Source organism: Ambystoma mexicanum, chromosome 7q (assembly GCF_040938575.1).
Source record: "Ambystoma mexicanum isolate Mex_15411 chromosome 7q, UKY_AmexF1_1, whole genome shotgun sequence".
Taxonomy (NCBI): Eukaryota; Metazoa; Chordata; class Amphibia; order Caudata; family Ambystomatidae; genus Ambystoma; species Ambystoma mexicanum.
In genome coordinates, this window is record NC_090941.1 from 952,198,273 (window position 1) to 952,215,069 (window position 16,797).

Below are 16,797 nucleotides of genomic sequence, written 5' to 3' on the forward strand. Positions count from 1 at the left end.
GGAGGTTGTAGGGAGAATTATTCAAGAGGTTGGGAGGGGAATTGTTGCCATCTGGACAGAGAGTTGTTAAAGGAGGTTGGAAGGAGTATGGTAGGAGAAGTGTTAGCATCTGGAGAGAGTTATTGAGGATGGATGAAGAGAATAGTGAAGGTTGGAAGGAGACCGTTATCTTGGGAAAGAGAAGGAGAGAGAGTTATTGAGAAGGTTGGAAGGAATGTATTGAGGAGAAGAAGAAGTGTTACCCTCTGGAGAGAGATAGAGAGTTATTGAGAAGGCCAATGGGGAGATTTATTTTGGAATGAAGAAGTCATGGAGGCTGAAGGAGGAGAGAACCCATACCCTCAGGGGAGGATGGAAAAAATCTTGAAGGGGTGATAGAGTTGGAAGATGCGGGGTGGTGGCAGGAGATCATACACCCTTACTATTTAGAGACCAGAAGACCCAGTGTTATGTGGCAGTCCACTGGAACACCAGGGTGGTTTCCATGGGGTCCACCCTGCAGCATATGGAGGACGCGAATGGAGCCTGCACCCCCTCACACATTTCCCATCATTCCCTGGGTGTGGGCAGGACTGACGAGCTTCTGCTTGCCTGTGGCATTCCCCTTCCTGTTTTGACCTTCAGGGTCCTCTGGACCTCCTGGCGTGCTTTTCACCAGGATGTGGACCCCCTTGTCACCAGCCTCCGTCGGTCTGCTCTCCTTTTCTCTTGCTTGGGCGACTGCCTAGCCCCTCCTGCCTTCCTCTGGATTTTTCTACACAGACTTGTATTTGCCTCATTGCCGGGGCCTTGGTTTTGGGCATGTGCTGTGGAAATGTGGGTCATCCTACTGGAACTTCTGTGGATTATTTAACTGGCCAGAGTCCTTGTGTCAATGGGTGGAGTGTGTGGACTTCCCGACTTTGGTTTCGATCCCTGTGTTCGATGTGCCGATGGGGAGCATCCTTGTGCCGATGGGTGACCTGGTATTATTCCTTGACTGCCTCTTGGCATTTTCTTCAAGAAAGCCAGTGGACCTTGTGAGACAGGCATGGTATCAAGAGAAATGACACAGACAATAGAAGTGCAATTCTAAACAAAACGTTATTAATGATCAGGATGCCTAACTAGGTCTATAGTATAGTGGGATTTTCACTGCCTAAATAAACATAAGGAAAGTCTGTGCCTGTAAGTCCAATATTAAAGTCTGTCCATGTCAAAACCTATGCTTGTCCTCACAACTATAACAAAACATGATGTGGAAATGTTTCTCAACAAAAAAGAAGTGGTCAAAAGTAAAGACTGAGCTATTTTCAGCTTGAGTTCTTCTTGGGTCCCTGTTTCAAGTTCAAAACAGTTCCAGTAAAGATTCAGTTCAATAGTGTTTAATCAAGTTCTGAAATGACCTTCTCGAAGTTCAAATGTACCACTACTTACACAAAACGAAAGTCCGGGACTTCTCTTTCCCAAGTTCTAATATAGCACAGCTCACACAAAACGGAGAGCCTGGGTTTCCCTTCCCGATGACAGCATTCTCCGGTAGCACAATTCACACAAAATAGATGTCCTGGGATTGCCATCACAAGACAAAGTTTTTCGGTTATTTGACTCTTAGGGTTTCCTTCCCCAAGATTGTAGCATAACACTCATTTTGGGTTTGCTTCACCAAGTATTTCACAGTTCTTTACAGCTTATCGTTCAGGGTTTCCTGGTCTAGGCGCAGTTGTCAGACTACAAGGTCCACCCATCACAGGTCAAGCAACCGTAGGTCTCCCCAAAGCTGTTGAGCCCCTGGTAGACTCTTCTGCCCTTGGCTTTCAAATTCAACACTTGTATTCTATGTAAGCCTCTTTGATACCAGTTATTGGGTTGTAATGTATTGGTGACTCTTTCTCACATTTGCAACTCTAATTGGCAGTCTTTCTGATCTTTGCACACAACGCTCACCACAACTCTCTAATGCTTCATATGCCTTTGATTACGTCCATGCTGCTCTTAATTTATAGTGCTGGTTAATATATCTACTAAAGTGTTCATTCACCATTCAGTATATCGTAGTTTACTCATTTAGCAGCTTACTTTCAGTTCAGCATTCATTAAAGGTAGCATTTACTTGTGCTTGTTTCAATGGCAACTTTCAGTTCGGTATTCAATATGGATAGCATTTACTTGGGTTTGTTCAATTAGTGGTTTTCTTTCAATTCGGCATTCAATATGGGTAGCATTCACTTGGGTTTACTCAATTAGCGGTTTTCTTTCAGTTCGGTATTCAATATGAGTAGCATTTACTTTAAACAGGAAAATCTTCATTTTGTTCGCTGGGCATGTCTCCAGACATGGCCCAGCACCTTTGTTCTGCTCCACATGTGGTCCGCGTCCCTGGCGTCTTACGCAGCTCCAGCTGCACCCAGGCTTGGGCCCAAACGGCTTTTCTCTCTCCTCTGCTACCTGACAGCACCTCGCCGCCCACCTTCACAGTAGAGGGATACTGGTCCTGCAAAGCTCCTCTGGTAGTTCTCCGGGAATCGTTGCCGGAATCTCTACTCCTTGACTCAGCCCCAACACAGTGGATTCTCATACCTCTCTCACCTCTCTCTGGTTTTGGTCTTCAGCTTTTATTATTCTTTATGTGCATTACTCTTAGTTGCCTCTTCCCAGTCTCAGTGCTTGTTGGGAGATTACAGGGAAAAACTTGAAAGGACTGACAATATCCCATGAAGACTGAGGGAGGGTCGGGTAGGTCAGGGGGATACCATGTCTCACCTTCAGGTACCCTCTCTCTGATTCCCGAGGACCCTCCACCCAGGTGATCCCCCTCGCTTGTCCACCCCCAGGGTCGGGATCCAAAAGCGATGGCCCTTCCCTGGACACCTAAACAGAAGATCCCTGAGGAGTAGATGTGAGAGTACCTTCAGGTTTCTCACAACCTGTGTGCAGTAATATACAGGTACTGCCTGGGGTAGGGTAGATGGAAGTGGGAGGGACTGAAGGAAGATACGTGCCAGTTAGTATTTGATCCAATTCTTGTTATGCTTCTTTTCCCATAGCTTCGGGGAGTAGTGAATGGTATTGGGTACCTCCCTACCTTCCTGTTAAGCTACTTCCCTGGAGGTTCTCATGTGCAGGGTGAAGGGGTGATAGAATAGGTTGGTTGGGGCACCCCCTCCCTGATATTAAGGACTGTCCTATACCTTAACAGTCTAGGGAAGACTTCACAGGTGGGAAGAGGTGCAAGATGATAGAATGTCAGTGAGGGACATAGAGGCTGCACCAATGGTAGCAAAGGGAGGGATGTCTCGGGGACCAGCACCCAAAGAACAGGGAGGTGGCTAGGTGACAGGAAATTCTCCAAGCATGTCCCAGAAACCCAGTGAGAGCAAACCATTGTTGAGAAAGCTCCATCTCTTTCTCGCTCTGACTTATGAAAGACAACTCAAGATCCTGCCAGTGACATGCTGTCCTCAGGCGGCCTTACCATCTACCTCCATAAGTGCCTTTGGGAACCCTGAAAACCTGCAAACATAAGACAAAATGCAGGGGATCCACTGGAAATTGGAGTGGAACTAGGATGAGCTGGATCCCAGAACCTTGTAAGAGACCTTTTGTTTACTCCAAATGTTTTTTTGGAGTTCAAACTCTGTTTTGTTTCATGGAAACTATTTCAAAGTGACCTTTTTTTTGCCAATCCACCAAAGTCTCACCATCTCAAGATTGGACTGGTTGCCTTGTCCGGATGTGAGGAATCGAAAGCCAGAGAGGAAACGGATTCTGCGAAACACAAACCTACTTTTAGTTAATGATTTCCACTCCTATCCCTATCATATCACCCCCTATCAGTTATAGTTATACACTTCACTTTCTCCTACCTAACCACCTTATACTGAATCTAAAACTTGAGTTATGCTGTGCAACCTGTCTTGGGTTATGTCCATACTTGGTGCACTCTGTGACAAAGTATACTGGTTATTTCTGTTATACTTCTATGTGTACATTCACAAATGGTTTGGTTTTTTAAGCAGCAGTGATTTAAAAAACAGCTGTGCTTGGCCAGGACTTCCTTTTTGTACGTGAGGTTAAAAAATAAAACACCTACAACATCGTATGATTTAATCGAAGAGAAAATAGTCGTAGTGCTCCTGAACTGTGCGATACAGTTATTAAGGGAATTGCCATAAAAACACCTCTGCCTTGTATCCACTGTAATTAAGTAGATGTCAACACAAACCACATTGCATATGATTAGTGTGTGTGATTAGTGCGTGGCTGTTTCGCAAGCACAATCAACTGCCATGTCAACATTGGATTTATATCAGTTTAGGTATAGGAATTTGTATTACATTCTTTGTCAATTAAACACATGGATTATTTTTCATAAAAAATGTCAGCACGTATTGCTCATCATGATGTGATTTTTCACAACAATATAATCTCATAGTAATCACAAACAAAATACACATGAAGAAACAACCCATTTAATCATTACAGGCCATATTAATTTATAGAACCTAGGTTTCAATGTATGCAGGTCAAGTTTAGACTGCCACATGCTGTAAACAAACATGAATAGATAAAGCACTTGACTCTTGATGATACAGGATCAGGCATTTAGTAAACTGTCAATTGATCTAGTAGAGTTGGAATCAAGCACCAGCAGTGACTCCATTAGCTCAACATAGTCCCTTGCTCCTTCTTACTGTGGGGGATGTGCAGTGTATACAGCTACTGGTGTCCTGTTCTTCATGAACACAGCACTGCAGGTTTTCTGACATTATCCAGTGGCTGCTCCACCATCAGCAGGAGGCGGTGTGACATTGGAGAAGGAGCAGTAACATCAGGAGGAGGTGGTGAAAGACTGGAAGAGGAGGAGGGAACATCTGGCACAGGTGGTGAGAATTTTGGAGGAGGTAATGTCTGGAGGAGGTTGTACATTTTGGAGGATGGGCTAACATCCGGAGGAGCAGATGGAGAGCTGGAGGAGGTGATAACAGGTGTAAGGGGCCATAAGTAGAGCAAGAGCAGGAAAGTACACTAAGGCCAGATTGACCAATGATGGCGGAAGAGTCAAGAGGAGGAAAAAGGCCCAATCAAGGAAAACAGAGAAGTGAGGGGTCTAGAAGCCAGAGGGGTCTCGGGTGCTATTAGATGGTGCAAGAGGAGCCTGGGAACTGTAGAGTGGTGGTGATGGACGCCCCTGGCTGCAAATCCCTGTCCTCGTGAAGTTTGAGCACTACCCGAATTTGGTGGAGGCGACACAGAGGTGCATAAACTAGGGCTCTCAAGGAGACAACCTAGACTTGGTTTGGTGGAGACTCTTTCGGTAGCTAGTCATGTGTAGGGGATTCAGGAAAGCGTGCACACTGGTAGTTGACCAAGGAGCAGCAATCATCACCCTGGGACGAGAGGGTAAGAGACTGAGTTTTTGTTGGTGGTCCCGAAGATTTCTTTTCTTTAGTGTGGCCTTGTTTTGTTTCACTGTGTGAATAAAAATACTGAAACCATACTTCCCGAGTCCAGACATTTGTGCATTAAACTCAGTCTTCCATGAGTTTTCTTTAAAATTGCAACAATCAAAAGGAGCACACAGCATTAAAGTTGTCTGTGAAAAGCACCTCTTGCTTTTTTCTACCCTTTTTGGTAATAGGTAGGAATATCAAGCAGCAAACTAGGAGTTGTTCAGTAAAGATTTACCACTTTAAGAGTCTCAAATGCAGTCTTCCAGTGGTGTGCACACAGGGTGATCACCCACAGTAAATCCTGTAGAAATATTGTGTTTCGAATAGTAGATCAATGGCATACTATCACAACCTTCAACACTATTCATTTTCTGGGGTCCTGTGTGAAAATACAGCTCAACAGTAAGGGAAGCAACCCAGGCACAAGGCATAGACACTGATTCCATTCACCTTAGCCATGATCTACTTCATATTCACTGATGCATCCCAGCTATCAAACTCAAGTGTGCAAGTTATTGAGTCAGATGGCCAAAAACCTACACCTCTTAAGTCCCCATCAAGCAATGCCTTTTCAGTTAACCCAAGTGATAGCTCCCATCCACCACTACCTATGCTTTAGAGACTTTGAAGTATAAACAAAATATAGCATGTCAAGTAAAAGTGGGCCAGTAAATTGGCAATGTACATCTCCCTAAACACGACGGTGCATGCAAACAGAAGATACAAGTTTGATGTAAATTGTGAAATTATTTTTCAGATACGAGGGCCAAGTAGCAATCTTCATACCCGTACTAAAATTATTATACAATGGCCCTTAGGTATTGTGCTCAAAGGATATCGATGAATGACATGCATGCTTCCTGGGACAGCTCCTCACTAGTCAGGACCTTCTTCAGGAGAGCTTGCTTGATTGGGTCTCGGGTGTAGGACCACAGCTTGTCTTTTCCTCGATTTTTGGTTATCATCACTCGACTCAGCGTGTGTTTCGGAGGGGGCCTAGAAGCGAAGGCAGAAAAATTAAGGTTGTTTGCGGGCAAGGCACAGGCTTGTGACTGATGCATTGAACTTAAAGAAGCCAAACAATACTCAACCTGAAAGAAACTGTTCACAACAATGCATTCAATGCAGCATAGGTGGAAAACAGCTAGATGTATGCCCAGGAGAGAAGCGCTTCTAGCCCTAGATTGGTTTGCTGTGCAGACTATTTGACAGACCCTGTTGGTGGTACAATCTGCTTTCGATCTCCAAGTAGGATGGGGATGCAGATACAAACTAATCAGCTGCTGTGGTCTGATCAAATACAAGGCAAAAACACATCAGGGAAACTCTTTCCTGTTCATACACCAATGAGACGTCCTGTCCTACATGTTTGGTAAAGGGCATCACAAATGAATGCACAGGAGAACCCTTATTTTGTAAATTCCATGGTTTCTGCTACAGAGTATGTAGCAGCATTCATCAGGACAATGGAGAGACCCAAGAGTGATCTGGTAGCTCCTCAACACGGATTGGCCTCAATTGTAGGGCCTGATTCTGCATCCATGCCTAATAAATAGAAACAGACTTCTAATTTCTTTGGCCTTCTTCTCTTCTTACAAAAGGCACATGGTTTTCTCAGTGCTTTGGACTTATCCGCTGTCTATAAAATGCACATGGACTTCTTAGAGGTTTGACCTTCTCCTAGGCCGAGTAAATGCACGTGTGGTTCTCAGGGCTTTGACCTTCTCCTAAGCCCAGTAAATACACACATGGGCCACTTTGCTTTGCCTTTCTCCAATGACTAGTAAATCTGCGATGGCTTTTCGGTCCTTTGACCCTTTCCCATGCCTAGTAAATGTACATTGGTTTCTCACTGCTTTGGACTTTCGACTTCTCCATCCACCCTGCATTGAAAAGCAGGAGCATTCCCCTTTTCACTAACAGGGGAGGCATTACAATATCCCAGAATATTTACAAGCAGTTCTTCCAAGGTTTTCAGCCAAATTCAAAAATAGCTGGACATAAAATCAGAGGGAATGAAACGCATAAGCATGACAAAGATAAGAAATTCAATTTTTCGGGATTCACCATGAGGCACATATGCAAACACAGTGGTCCAGTAATTTGACTACCAAAAATGGTTTTATAGTCCTATGAAGTGCCTCCACTGCAGTCTTGGATGTAGCTTCCACACAGTTTCTCCTCGAGCAGAACTGCCATAGTGAAATACTGCAGAGTGGCCATGACATGACACCATGGCTGGAGGCCATTCAGGCTGCCTGGGGCACAGCCTCTGTCATGAGGGACTGGGGAAGGATAGTATTGGTAAGTGAAGACCACAGTCACTGCAGGCTTTAGCAAGGGTATGCTTTCATAAGTAAAGACAGAACCACTGGTAAAGCAAGAGTCACAATGATGAGCACGAACAAGCAGATTACCAATGACAAAAACAAAAGCACAAACAGGTTGTGGCAGAAAACACACACATGGTTCGGAAACCTGCAGGGAATTTGCAGCTGGCAGTTTGATACTGTAAAATCACAAACACAGTATCCTAAAAGAGTAGCATGCAATTATATAATACATTAAATCATATCTAATCCACCTCAATTGGCTCCTATCCGCATACGATAGTTGAAAGTAATTCCTTGTTTACTTTTACCTGAAATAATCATAAGAGAACTCCTCCAGCGTGTATGGTTTCACCCTTTCTTCACTCTCCGAGGAGGACTGCTGTGATACTCTGATCACATCCTGTCTCTGGTCGGGAGTCATTGTGACTAAGGCCTAGTGGACAAAGACATAGAAAGGTTAGAGCAATGCTGCACGACAGTGAGTCAAATGTATCCTGATAACCTGGCCATGCAGTACTGCCGGCCATATCTCAAGGGGTGCCAGGAACATCACAGACAACAAGAGTATGCGGAAAGTGCAGCTTTCAATGTTTATAAACAATGCCAATTCCTTGTGTCTTTCCATTCCAGTGCCCAACGCTTGCAACTTCTAACCATTCTCATGCCATCAAAAGATGTACGTATAAACAAAAAGATTGCCTCACCAGGGAATGATTATCTGATGCCCGATAAACCCCTGAATCCATCATTAGGTCAAAATTGCCTTTTTAGTGGTTGGTTTATATGTCTACTCAGATAGCGAGGTTGTTGCTGAGATTTCACAGACTGCAAACATTTGAACAAATTGTTTGTTCTCCTGTCTATTGCCTGACTGACATATCTTTTGCTTTTTGCATAACTATGTTTTTATATACGTCCATCTTGTGTTTGATTTTCATTGTATAGCATGTGTTTGTCTATTTGTTTCAGGACATGTTTCATTAATTGATTTATTTTTGCCAAATAAATAACTTACAATATATAAGGCATACAACAATTAGTTGCCTAGCTGATTTGTACATAATTAAAATTTGATTGGCTTAGATTGATACTGACAGGTTTGAGCAGAAATACACTAACCACTCTGCCCCCTCCTACACATGAGATTTGAGAGGAATGTATTTCTATCAAGGTATCATTCCCTGGAGGGACAATCTTTTTGTTTATACTTATATTGCTCCAGTCCTGCCCAGAACAGGGGACGCCCTCAAGTTTATATCAAAAGATGTATAGCTGTATATTTGATGCTGCAGTTAAGAATGTTCCTCCAATTTGTAAATCTCATGATCTGACGTATAGGTACGGCAGCAGCCAAATCAGGTAGGTTTTCCCCTTCATGCGTTCTTAAGGTCCGATCAGAATGGATTGCCTATTGGGAATAGAGTCTGTTTGCTTTATCTGTATAGAAGCAGAGGCAAAGTGTTTTTTTGACGATGCGACATCACATCACTGGAGAAATACTTCTATGATTGACCAGCGCGATATTACACCCGCTACGTTAAGTGATTAGTGTGGTTATGTACCCTCTGACCTCCATCAGAACAAGGAGTCATGATTATCTTCTCCATAGCCCTGATAGCATGATTCTTCCCACTGCACAGAGGGATGGGGAAAAGATGTAGAAACCTGTGAGACGGGTAGTCCTTGTGTAGCTGAAATGCTACTATTTTTGGGGAAGCAATGAAGAAGGCTGTGCAAAATCACAGGAGGATGGACAAAGGTCCTGCGAGCAGCAGCAAGGATGAGACAAGCCCAGGCGGCCTCAGAACAGGACACTGCAGAGAAGGCTCAAGAGTGTGAGGCGGAGGAAGGATGTCAAAAAACAGTATGAACGCACACATCCTCCAGACCCTTTGCTGCATTGAGGGGCAAGAATGACAGGCAAGCAGAACCAAAACCGGAGAGAGCAAATTTCCAAGAGCTTGAAAAGCAGAAAAAGTCTGGGGTGGAGTGGAAATGTTAAGGCACAAACCATACTCAACAAGTAAAAAGTAATAAACCAGAGAAACGCTACATGGTGGAAAGTAGAAGGCAAGATCCTCGAACCAAGTGAGGAAGTGATTACAGGTGATATGCTGCCTGATGGAACTTAAAGCCCAAGTTCCTAGTGCCAAGTGATAGACTCATTAAGAGGAGAAAAACTGCATGTTGGAATTAAGAGGAAAAATTCATATAGCCAATTCACAAAGTTATTAAGAAAAGAAATGCTGCAGCTGGAACTTAGAGGCCAAATTCCTAGGGCCAAGTTAGAAGGAGAGGAGAAATGCTGCATGCTGGGCTTAGAGGTCACGTTCAACCCTTTGGTGATAATTGCTTGTCAGTGTTTTATCTTGCCTCTCTGTGGCACAAAGTTATTTGCCTGCAAGGTTGCGGGCATTGGTGCCACCTGCTTGCTGGAGGGGAATAGGTTTTGCATTTGCTCCTTTTGTGTTCCATAACAAAGGTAATATGGTTCAACAATGCTTTCTCAGCTGCGACAACTCCTGACCAATAAAAAGGACAGACCTTAGTTGAAATTAAATGAAAAATGACTTCATTCAATATAAAGTGGAGTCATTCTTTTGTAACATTTCTTTTTAGTCTCTCTGATTGGGATCCAAAAGGTCACTGCAACCTGCTGCACTCTGCTTTGATTGTTGCCTGGGGATGGCTCCAGGTTTCTTGCAAGGCTTCTCTTGTTTTATTTCTCGTCTTTCAGGTTTCTTAGCCACTGTATGAAATAGCAACTTCATGGCTCAAAATGTACATCTTTTCTTTCACAATGGTTCATAGACTTAGGTTATAACACATCTCTGTATTTGGCGTGGACTTTCTTATCTCAATGATTCACTCTGACAAGAGTTGTCATGAAAGACTTTCTTTTTGTAGATTCTTATGGAATCCCCATTCATTTTACTTGTTTTGTACCCTGCCCTAACATTTTGGAGTTAAGTAACGCCTTCTGCTTTACTTCTCTTGTCTGCATGGGGAAACTGACAAGTCCCTAAGACTATCAATACTTAAAGAATGTCTTTATTTAATGGCTTTCTGATTACTTTTCATATGTGCCTAAGACAAACTGGTGACACCTGTGATATGTCTACCATTTCTTTGTTTTTTTACTGGTGCACTTTTGCATCTACCGCAAATGGCTACTAAAGGTGGCTAGCACCCTAAGATCGGTGTGCCATAAGGTTTTTTGCTTGTTCTTTGGACATATTGTTCTTTGGCATTCTTTCTGCTTTCTCAGTTCAGGAAATGTCTTATATGGAAATCCCTTTCCTGGGGGAAAGCTTTGGCTTTCACAGGCTAAGGAGCGTTGTGTATGTAAGCCAGAGAAGGGGGTTGGGACTGTCTAGTCCCAATCCACAACTCTGGTGCCAGAAAGTCTGTTGCTGGGCAGATGTGATGATTGGATCCATGATTGGATAGCCACTTGCTGTTTGAATGGTGCAGATCCTTACCATTGGTGGGCTTCGGCTTGCTCCCAGTCTGAATTCTGGATAAAAGGAGGGCTCCTGCAACTGTTCATGAGATGATTGTTGGAACCAACCGGGCTGGCGGTGGGGTTGCCTTAATCTTCCTTGAGTGGATTCCTTCGTCCATGCTACCCACCCAGCTCTATTCGTCCTTTGAGACCCTAGTATGCAAACTGGTCATCTCGCCTTCCTTCACCCTGACCATTTCTACTATTTACCGGCCTCCAGGTACTTCCTCTCTGTTTCTCTCTGAGTGGGCTGATCTCTGTTCCTCCTTACTCTCTACCATCTCCAACCTGCTACTCCTGGGTGACTTCAAAATCCATTTGGACTCCTTGTGCACAGCATCCACCCTCTTCATTGACCTCTCCACCTCAATATCCCTCTCCATTCTTCCATCTGGTCCAACCCACTCTGCCGCACACACGCTGGACGCCATCATCCATTCTGACCTCCCTCTCTCATCTCCTCTGGTCACCCCTCTCTCTTGATCTGAACACTCTCTTCTCTCCTCCGACCTGGATCCCTATGGCGCTGTGACAACTGTTCCAAATGCCCTGCCAACCTCGTTCACGAACATCCATCCGATGAAATGAGAGTCAGCTGCTGCCTTCACTTCCACCTTCATTCCCCCTTGCCCACCCAACTCAGACTCTACCTCTGATTCTGCTCTCAGCAACCTCTATCTTTTCATTACCAACGGCCTTGACATCCTTGCCCCAGTCATGAGGATCACCTGAAACCTGCCTCCAAGCATACCACCTGGTACGACTCAGAACTTACAGTCCAAAAACCTAAGTGCAGGGCTGCAGAACGGAAGTGGCAAACTTCAGGTTCACCCTCTGACAAACTGGCCTGCCGCCTGCCCCAAAGGCATTACAGGCTCTCTATCCATGCAAAAAGGGCCCACATTCAGGCACAAGTATCTGGCGCGTCCAACAACACGGCTGAACTTGTCAAAATCTGCAGGGAACTTGCCAACCCGTCCGCAGTATCCTCTGCCCCTACATCTTCCCAGGCCCTTTGCAATGCACTCACTTCACCCCCCAAACTCAGGACGTACTGAAAAGCCTTGTCACGCACTCTTCCAACCCATCCCTCCCCCCTTTGCCTCCCCTGACCACTCACCCTCCTCCTTTTCCTCCTTCACCTCCGTCTCTCCGGAAGAAGTCACCAGAGTTGTCAACTCCATGAAGGTCTCTTCCAAACAGCTTGCCCATTGCTCATCCAGAGCCATCATGGACAACATTTCCTCTCTCGTCCCTGGTCTCACTGATCTTTGTAACCACTCGTTTGCTACTGGTTCTTTTCCATCACCCCTCAAGCACTCCGTTGTGTACCCCCTCCTTAAAAAAACATCAGCAGCCCCTTCCTGTTGGGCCAACTATTGCCTCATCTCCATCAACCCTTTCCTGAGGAAACTGCTTGAGAAGTTGGCCCTCCCCCAACTTAAATCCCGCACTGAACTTGTTGGCGGCCTTCACAACCATCAATCTGGATTCCGAGCAGCCAGAGGAACGGAAACTGCTCTTCTGAACACCCGTGAAGAACTGCTTCCATTCCGTGATTCAAACTCCCCTGCTGTCCTCATCCTCCTTGAACTCTCTTCTGCATTTGACACAGTGAACCACTCTATCCTCATAAAAAGGCTCCATGACACCCTTGGTATCTCGGAGCGGGCACTGGACTGGTTTACCTCCTTCCTCATGGACCGCTCTTCCAAAGTCATAATGGGCACCTTCTCCTCCCATACTTCCTCCTCCACCTGTGGCATCCCCAAGGGCTCCATTCTTTCGTCTTGGCTCTTTAACATATACCTTACTCTGCTGGCACGCCTCATTTCATCCTTCTCCCCCAACTTGCAGTGCTATGCTGATAACACACAACTTCTTCAAACTTCCTACAGATGCCCTTGCACCCTCCTTCATCCCTGACTGCCTCTCAGCCATCCAGGCCTGGTGTACTTCTAGTGATCTTTGCCTCAATGCCAGAAAAACAGAGATCCTCCCTATTGGGACTCTGGCACCCAACTTCTTCCCTTCACTCTGACCTTCTTCCATGGGCTTTCCCCCCGCTCCCTCTTCGGAAGCCAGAAACCTCTGAGTCATCTTTGACTCCTCTCTCTCCTTCCTCCCTCATACTCACGACATTGTTAAGAAGTCCCACTTTCAGCTTTTCATTCTGAAAGAAATGTTACTTTTAATCACCTTACCTCAGAGACTCAATGTTTCACGGGCTCTGGTTCTCTCTATGCTTGACCAATGCAATAGCCTCCTTCTTAATCTACCTTTGTCCACTCTGCAACCCCTCCAGCTAATCCAGAATAGGGCGCAAGATGTATCCTTGGCCTAAAGCCCAGGGACCGCATCTCTCCTGCCCTACAAAGTCTCCACTGGCTCCCGATTGCAGCACAGATTAAATTCAAATCCCTCTGCATCATCCACAAGGCTGTCTGGGGCCAGGGACCAATCTTATCTGCAACTCTTTCTGACCAAATACTCCCACTCCCCCTATAGATACCTGCGTTCCTCTGGCACCAACTCCTTGCGTGTGAAGCGGTTTGCTGAACAGAGAGCAGGTGGTTTATCGCTTTCCTCAGAGGGCTCCTTTCTTTGGAAAAGCATCCCCCTCCCTCTTCGTCTTGAGCAGGACCTCCTTAAGTTCCGGAAAAGCCTTAAGACCTTCCTCCTTACCCGTTCATTCCCTCCCCCTCTCCCCTGCTAATCGCATAGTAGCTTGACTGGTGTGCAGGGCCCTTATGTATTCTCAGGTTCCTGACCTCCCACATTTTATCATCCCAGCTGCTGTCTATCCTCTGCACTTGTCTTGGCTCATCCTCCACCACTGGAGGTTGCACTTACCTTTCTTCATAGCACTTCACCTGCTGCTCTCCATGAGCACAACAGCACCAATCCCATACCCCTCTCCACTTTGCACTTGCACGTTCTGAACACACACATGCCATAGTAGGTTTGTTTTCCCCTCCCCATTGTCTCTTCTTTTTGTTGTATATTAATTATTCAACATTGTTGTAATTACACTGTCTATCATCCCCTGTCCCCTGCCTGTTGCCCTGTGGGCGCTTTGAAACAGTATTTGCTTTCTGTATAAGCGCCTAACAAGAGAACAATAAATAAATAAAATAAATGCCCTTTGTTGTACAAAACCGACATGTCGCTAGGTCCTCTCTTATGATTCTATATTGAACCAATGTTTGTTTGGTTAATATCAGACCCCATCGGAATCTCAGAAACAAGGAGCGTTTACTTCTGTCCCGATACAGTGAAAGAAAAGGGGCATATACACCCAATTTTTTATGTTCATTCCTAAGGTGGTGAAGTGAGGAGTAGGAACGGACATTCTCCACAGTGCAAATCCAGTCAAAAGTATAAAGAAGACACTTAGTGTAATCAGCGCGCTCAACCAATTCTTTGGTGGCACTCCCAATTTCCGTCAGGAGATTCGACGTCACCAAAAATCCCAGAAGTATCATAGAGCTAATTTCATCTCCAGGCTCTCTACCAATATGCCACAAAAAGGTGGAGTCCCTCCCACCTTTCGAACTCTGAAGTACCTTTGTTTCAGTTGGATTAATTTTTAGGGAATGCCTCTCCGCAAAGGACATAAAAGCATTCATTAAGCGCTGCAAACCTATGGGGGTACAATCACATTGTAGAAAGTCATCGGCTTACAATAGCCAACACGTTCTTAGTTTACACAATTTAGGGGAAACAAACAATACAGGTTCCAGATATTTACCAATATCTGCCATGTAGAGATTAAATAGACATGCTGCCAGAACGCAGCCTTGTCTGACTCCCCGATAAGAACTTATGGAGCGAGAGAATGATTCGGTTAATTCGAACACAGACATCAGTTTTCGCATAAAGCCCCATGATCAGTTTTAAAAGACCTGACGGAATTCCCCATGCATGTAATTTTGTTGAAATAAGGTTCTGATCTACTGTGTTAAAGGCAGACGACAAGTCCATCGAAGCTGTATAGTTTGTTTCATGTTTACCACACCAAGCTATGTTCTGGATACACTTCAATAAGGCTCCATTTACTGAGGTCCTTAAATTCTTACAGAATCCCGTTTGTCATTTCTTCAGGATAGAGGAATCAGTAGCCCGCAGCTCAAGATGGGACTGCAAGATTGAAGCAAAGACCTTGCTGTCAGCATCAAGAATAGTTATAGGCCTATCATTCAGAGGATTCGTTTTGTTCCCCCTTTTAAAGATTGGAATAATATAAGCCGTAGCCCAAGAGGGTGGGACCGTTTTGATGAATTAACGCTTTGGAACAGAAAGAATAGGGCCTTGGCCCAAATGGAGGAATCTGATTAGCTCCCTTAAACAGAACATTTGAAAGGCCATTTGGCCCAGCGGCTCGAGATGAAGAAGTCTTCATTATTGTATTATAGACTTCATCATAGTCAATTACCAAGGATGGTGAACAAGCAGTTAGCTCTAGACTAAGTTCTCGACTTACTTTAGACACTTCAATCTGAGCGTATAGGCAATTTAAATGTTCCACCCATGCAGAGTCCGAGACCGCATTAATTAATGATTCTGACATAGGTGTATCATTACTATTCATAAGGGACCAGAATACTCTGGAGTTCTTCTTTGTTAATGCTTACAGTAGGCCCTCAGCATCGTGCTGCAACCTTGTCATTCTAGTTTGTAAAAGCCATTTTCGATACGTCTGTTACAGACATTTCACCATGGTAGCCCTCACTTCAGATGAGAGGTCATCCCTATTCATAGCAACTCTCACAGAACGCCTCATCTCTCTGTATTGAAGTACAACCTCATTACTATAGGCATGGAAATGGACTGGCATTTGTTTATTTGTCATTTTCCACCCCTTCCCTTTGTTACATGTAAGGAGGGAATTGACAAAAAATCCAAAATCATTCACAGAGAATGTTTCCAACTTCCAGACATCAGATGTGTTAGCTATACAGTGGTGTAAGCGTTCATTTACATGGATTATATTTTGATCATTCAATTTTACTCTACTGCCTGCAGCATTCACATTAAAATGATTAAGTTCTATCACTATTTCCTCAGCTTTACCCAGCATCACATCAAACTGGGCCGTCAACCGGTCAACCATGCCATCCTGCTCAATTGTCTCTGTGATGACCTGGGTATCACCGATCAGGCCCTGGCCTGGCTGACCTCGTTCCTCTATGATCGACCCTCCCAAGTCCAACTTGGGTCCTTCCTTTCCTCTATCTCACGCTCTACCTGTGGTGTTCTCCAGGGGTCTAACCTCTCTCCCTGGCTGTTCAACCAATAACTGGCACTACTCGCCCACCTCATTGCTGCTCTCTGCTCCAACTTTCAGTGCTATGCAGATGACACTCAGCTCGTTTTCAGGCTCCCCTCTGCCATCTCTTATCTCTGACTGTCTGCTATCCACAAGTTGTGTTCTGGCTTAATGCCAGTAAGACAGAGATTCTCCTCATCGGCACACCTACAACCCCCTTTCCTGTCATTCTCTGGCTAGCCTCCCTTCGCCCTCTTC

General features: G+C 44.9%; 1 protein-coding gene across 6 annotated transcripts in view; it reads right to left on the reverse strand.

The window, feature by feature from the left end:
- MYO7A (myosin VIIA) overlaps positions 1 to 16,797 on the reverse strand; it is a 1,239,317-nt gene that overhangs the window by 131,401 nt on the left and 1,091,119 nt on the right. For all 6 annotated transcript variants that reach the window (XM_069640000.1, XM_069639997.1, XM_069640001.1 and 3 more), the window contains 2 exons: positions 8,074 to 8,198; positions 6,271 to 6,428 (listed from right to left, as the gene is read on the reverse strand). In XM_069640000.1, coding sequence (XP_069496101.1) covers positions 6,271 to 6,428; positions 8,074 to 8,198 — 283 coding nt within the window. The remainder of the gene's footprint in view (positions 1 to 6,270; positions 6,429 to 8,073; positions 8,199 to 16,797) is intronic.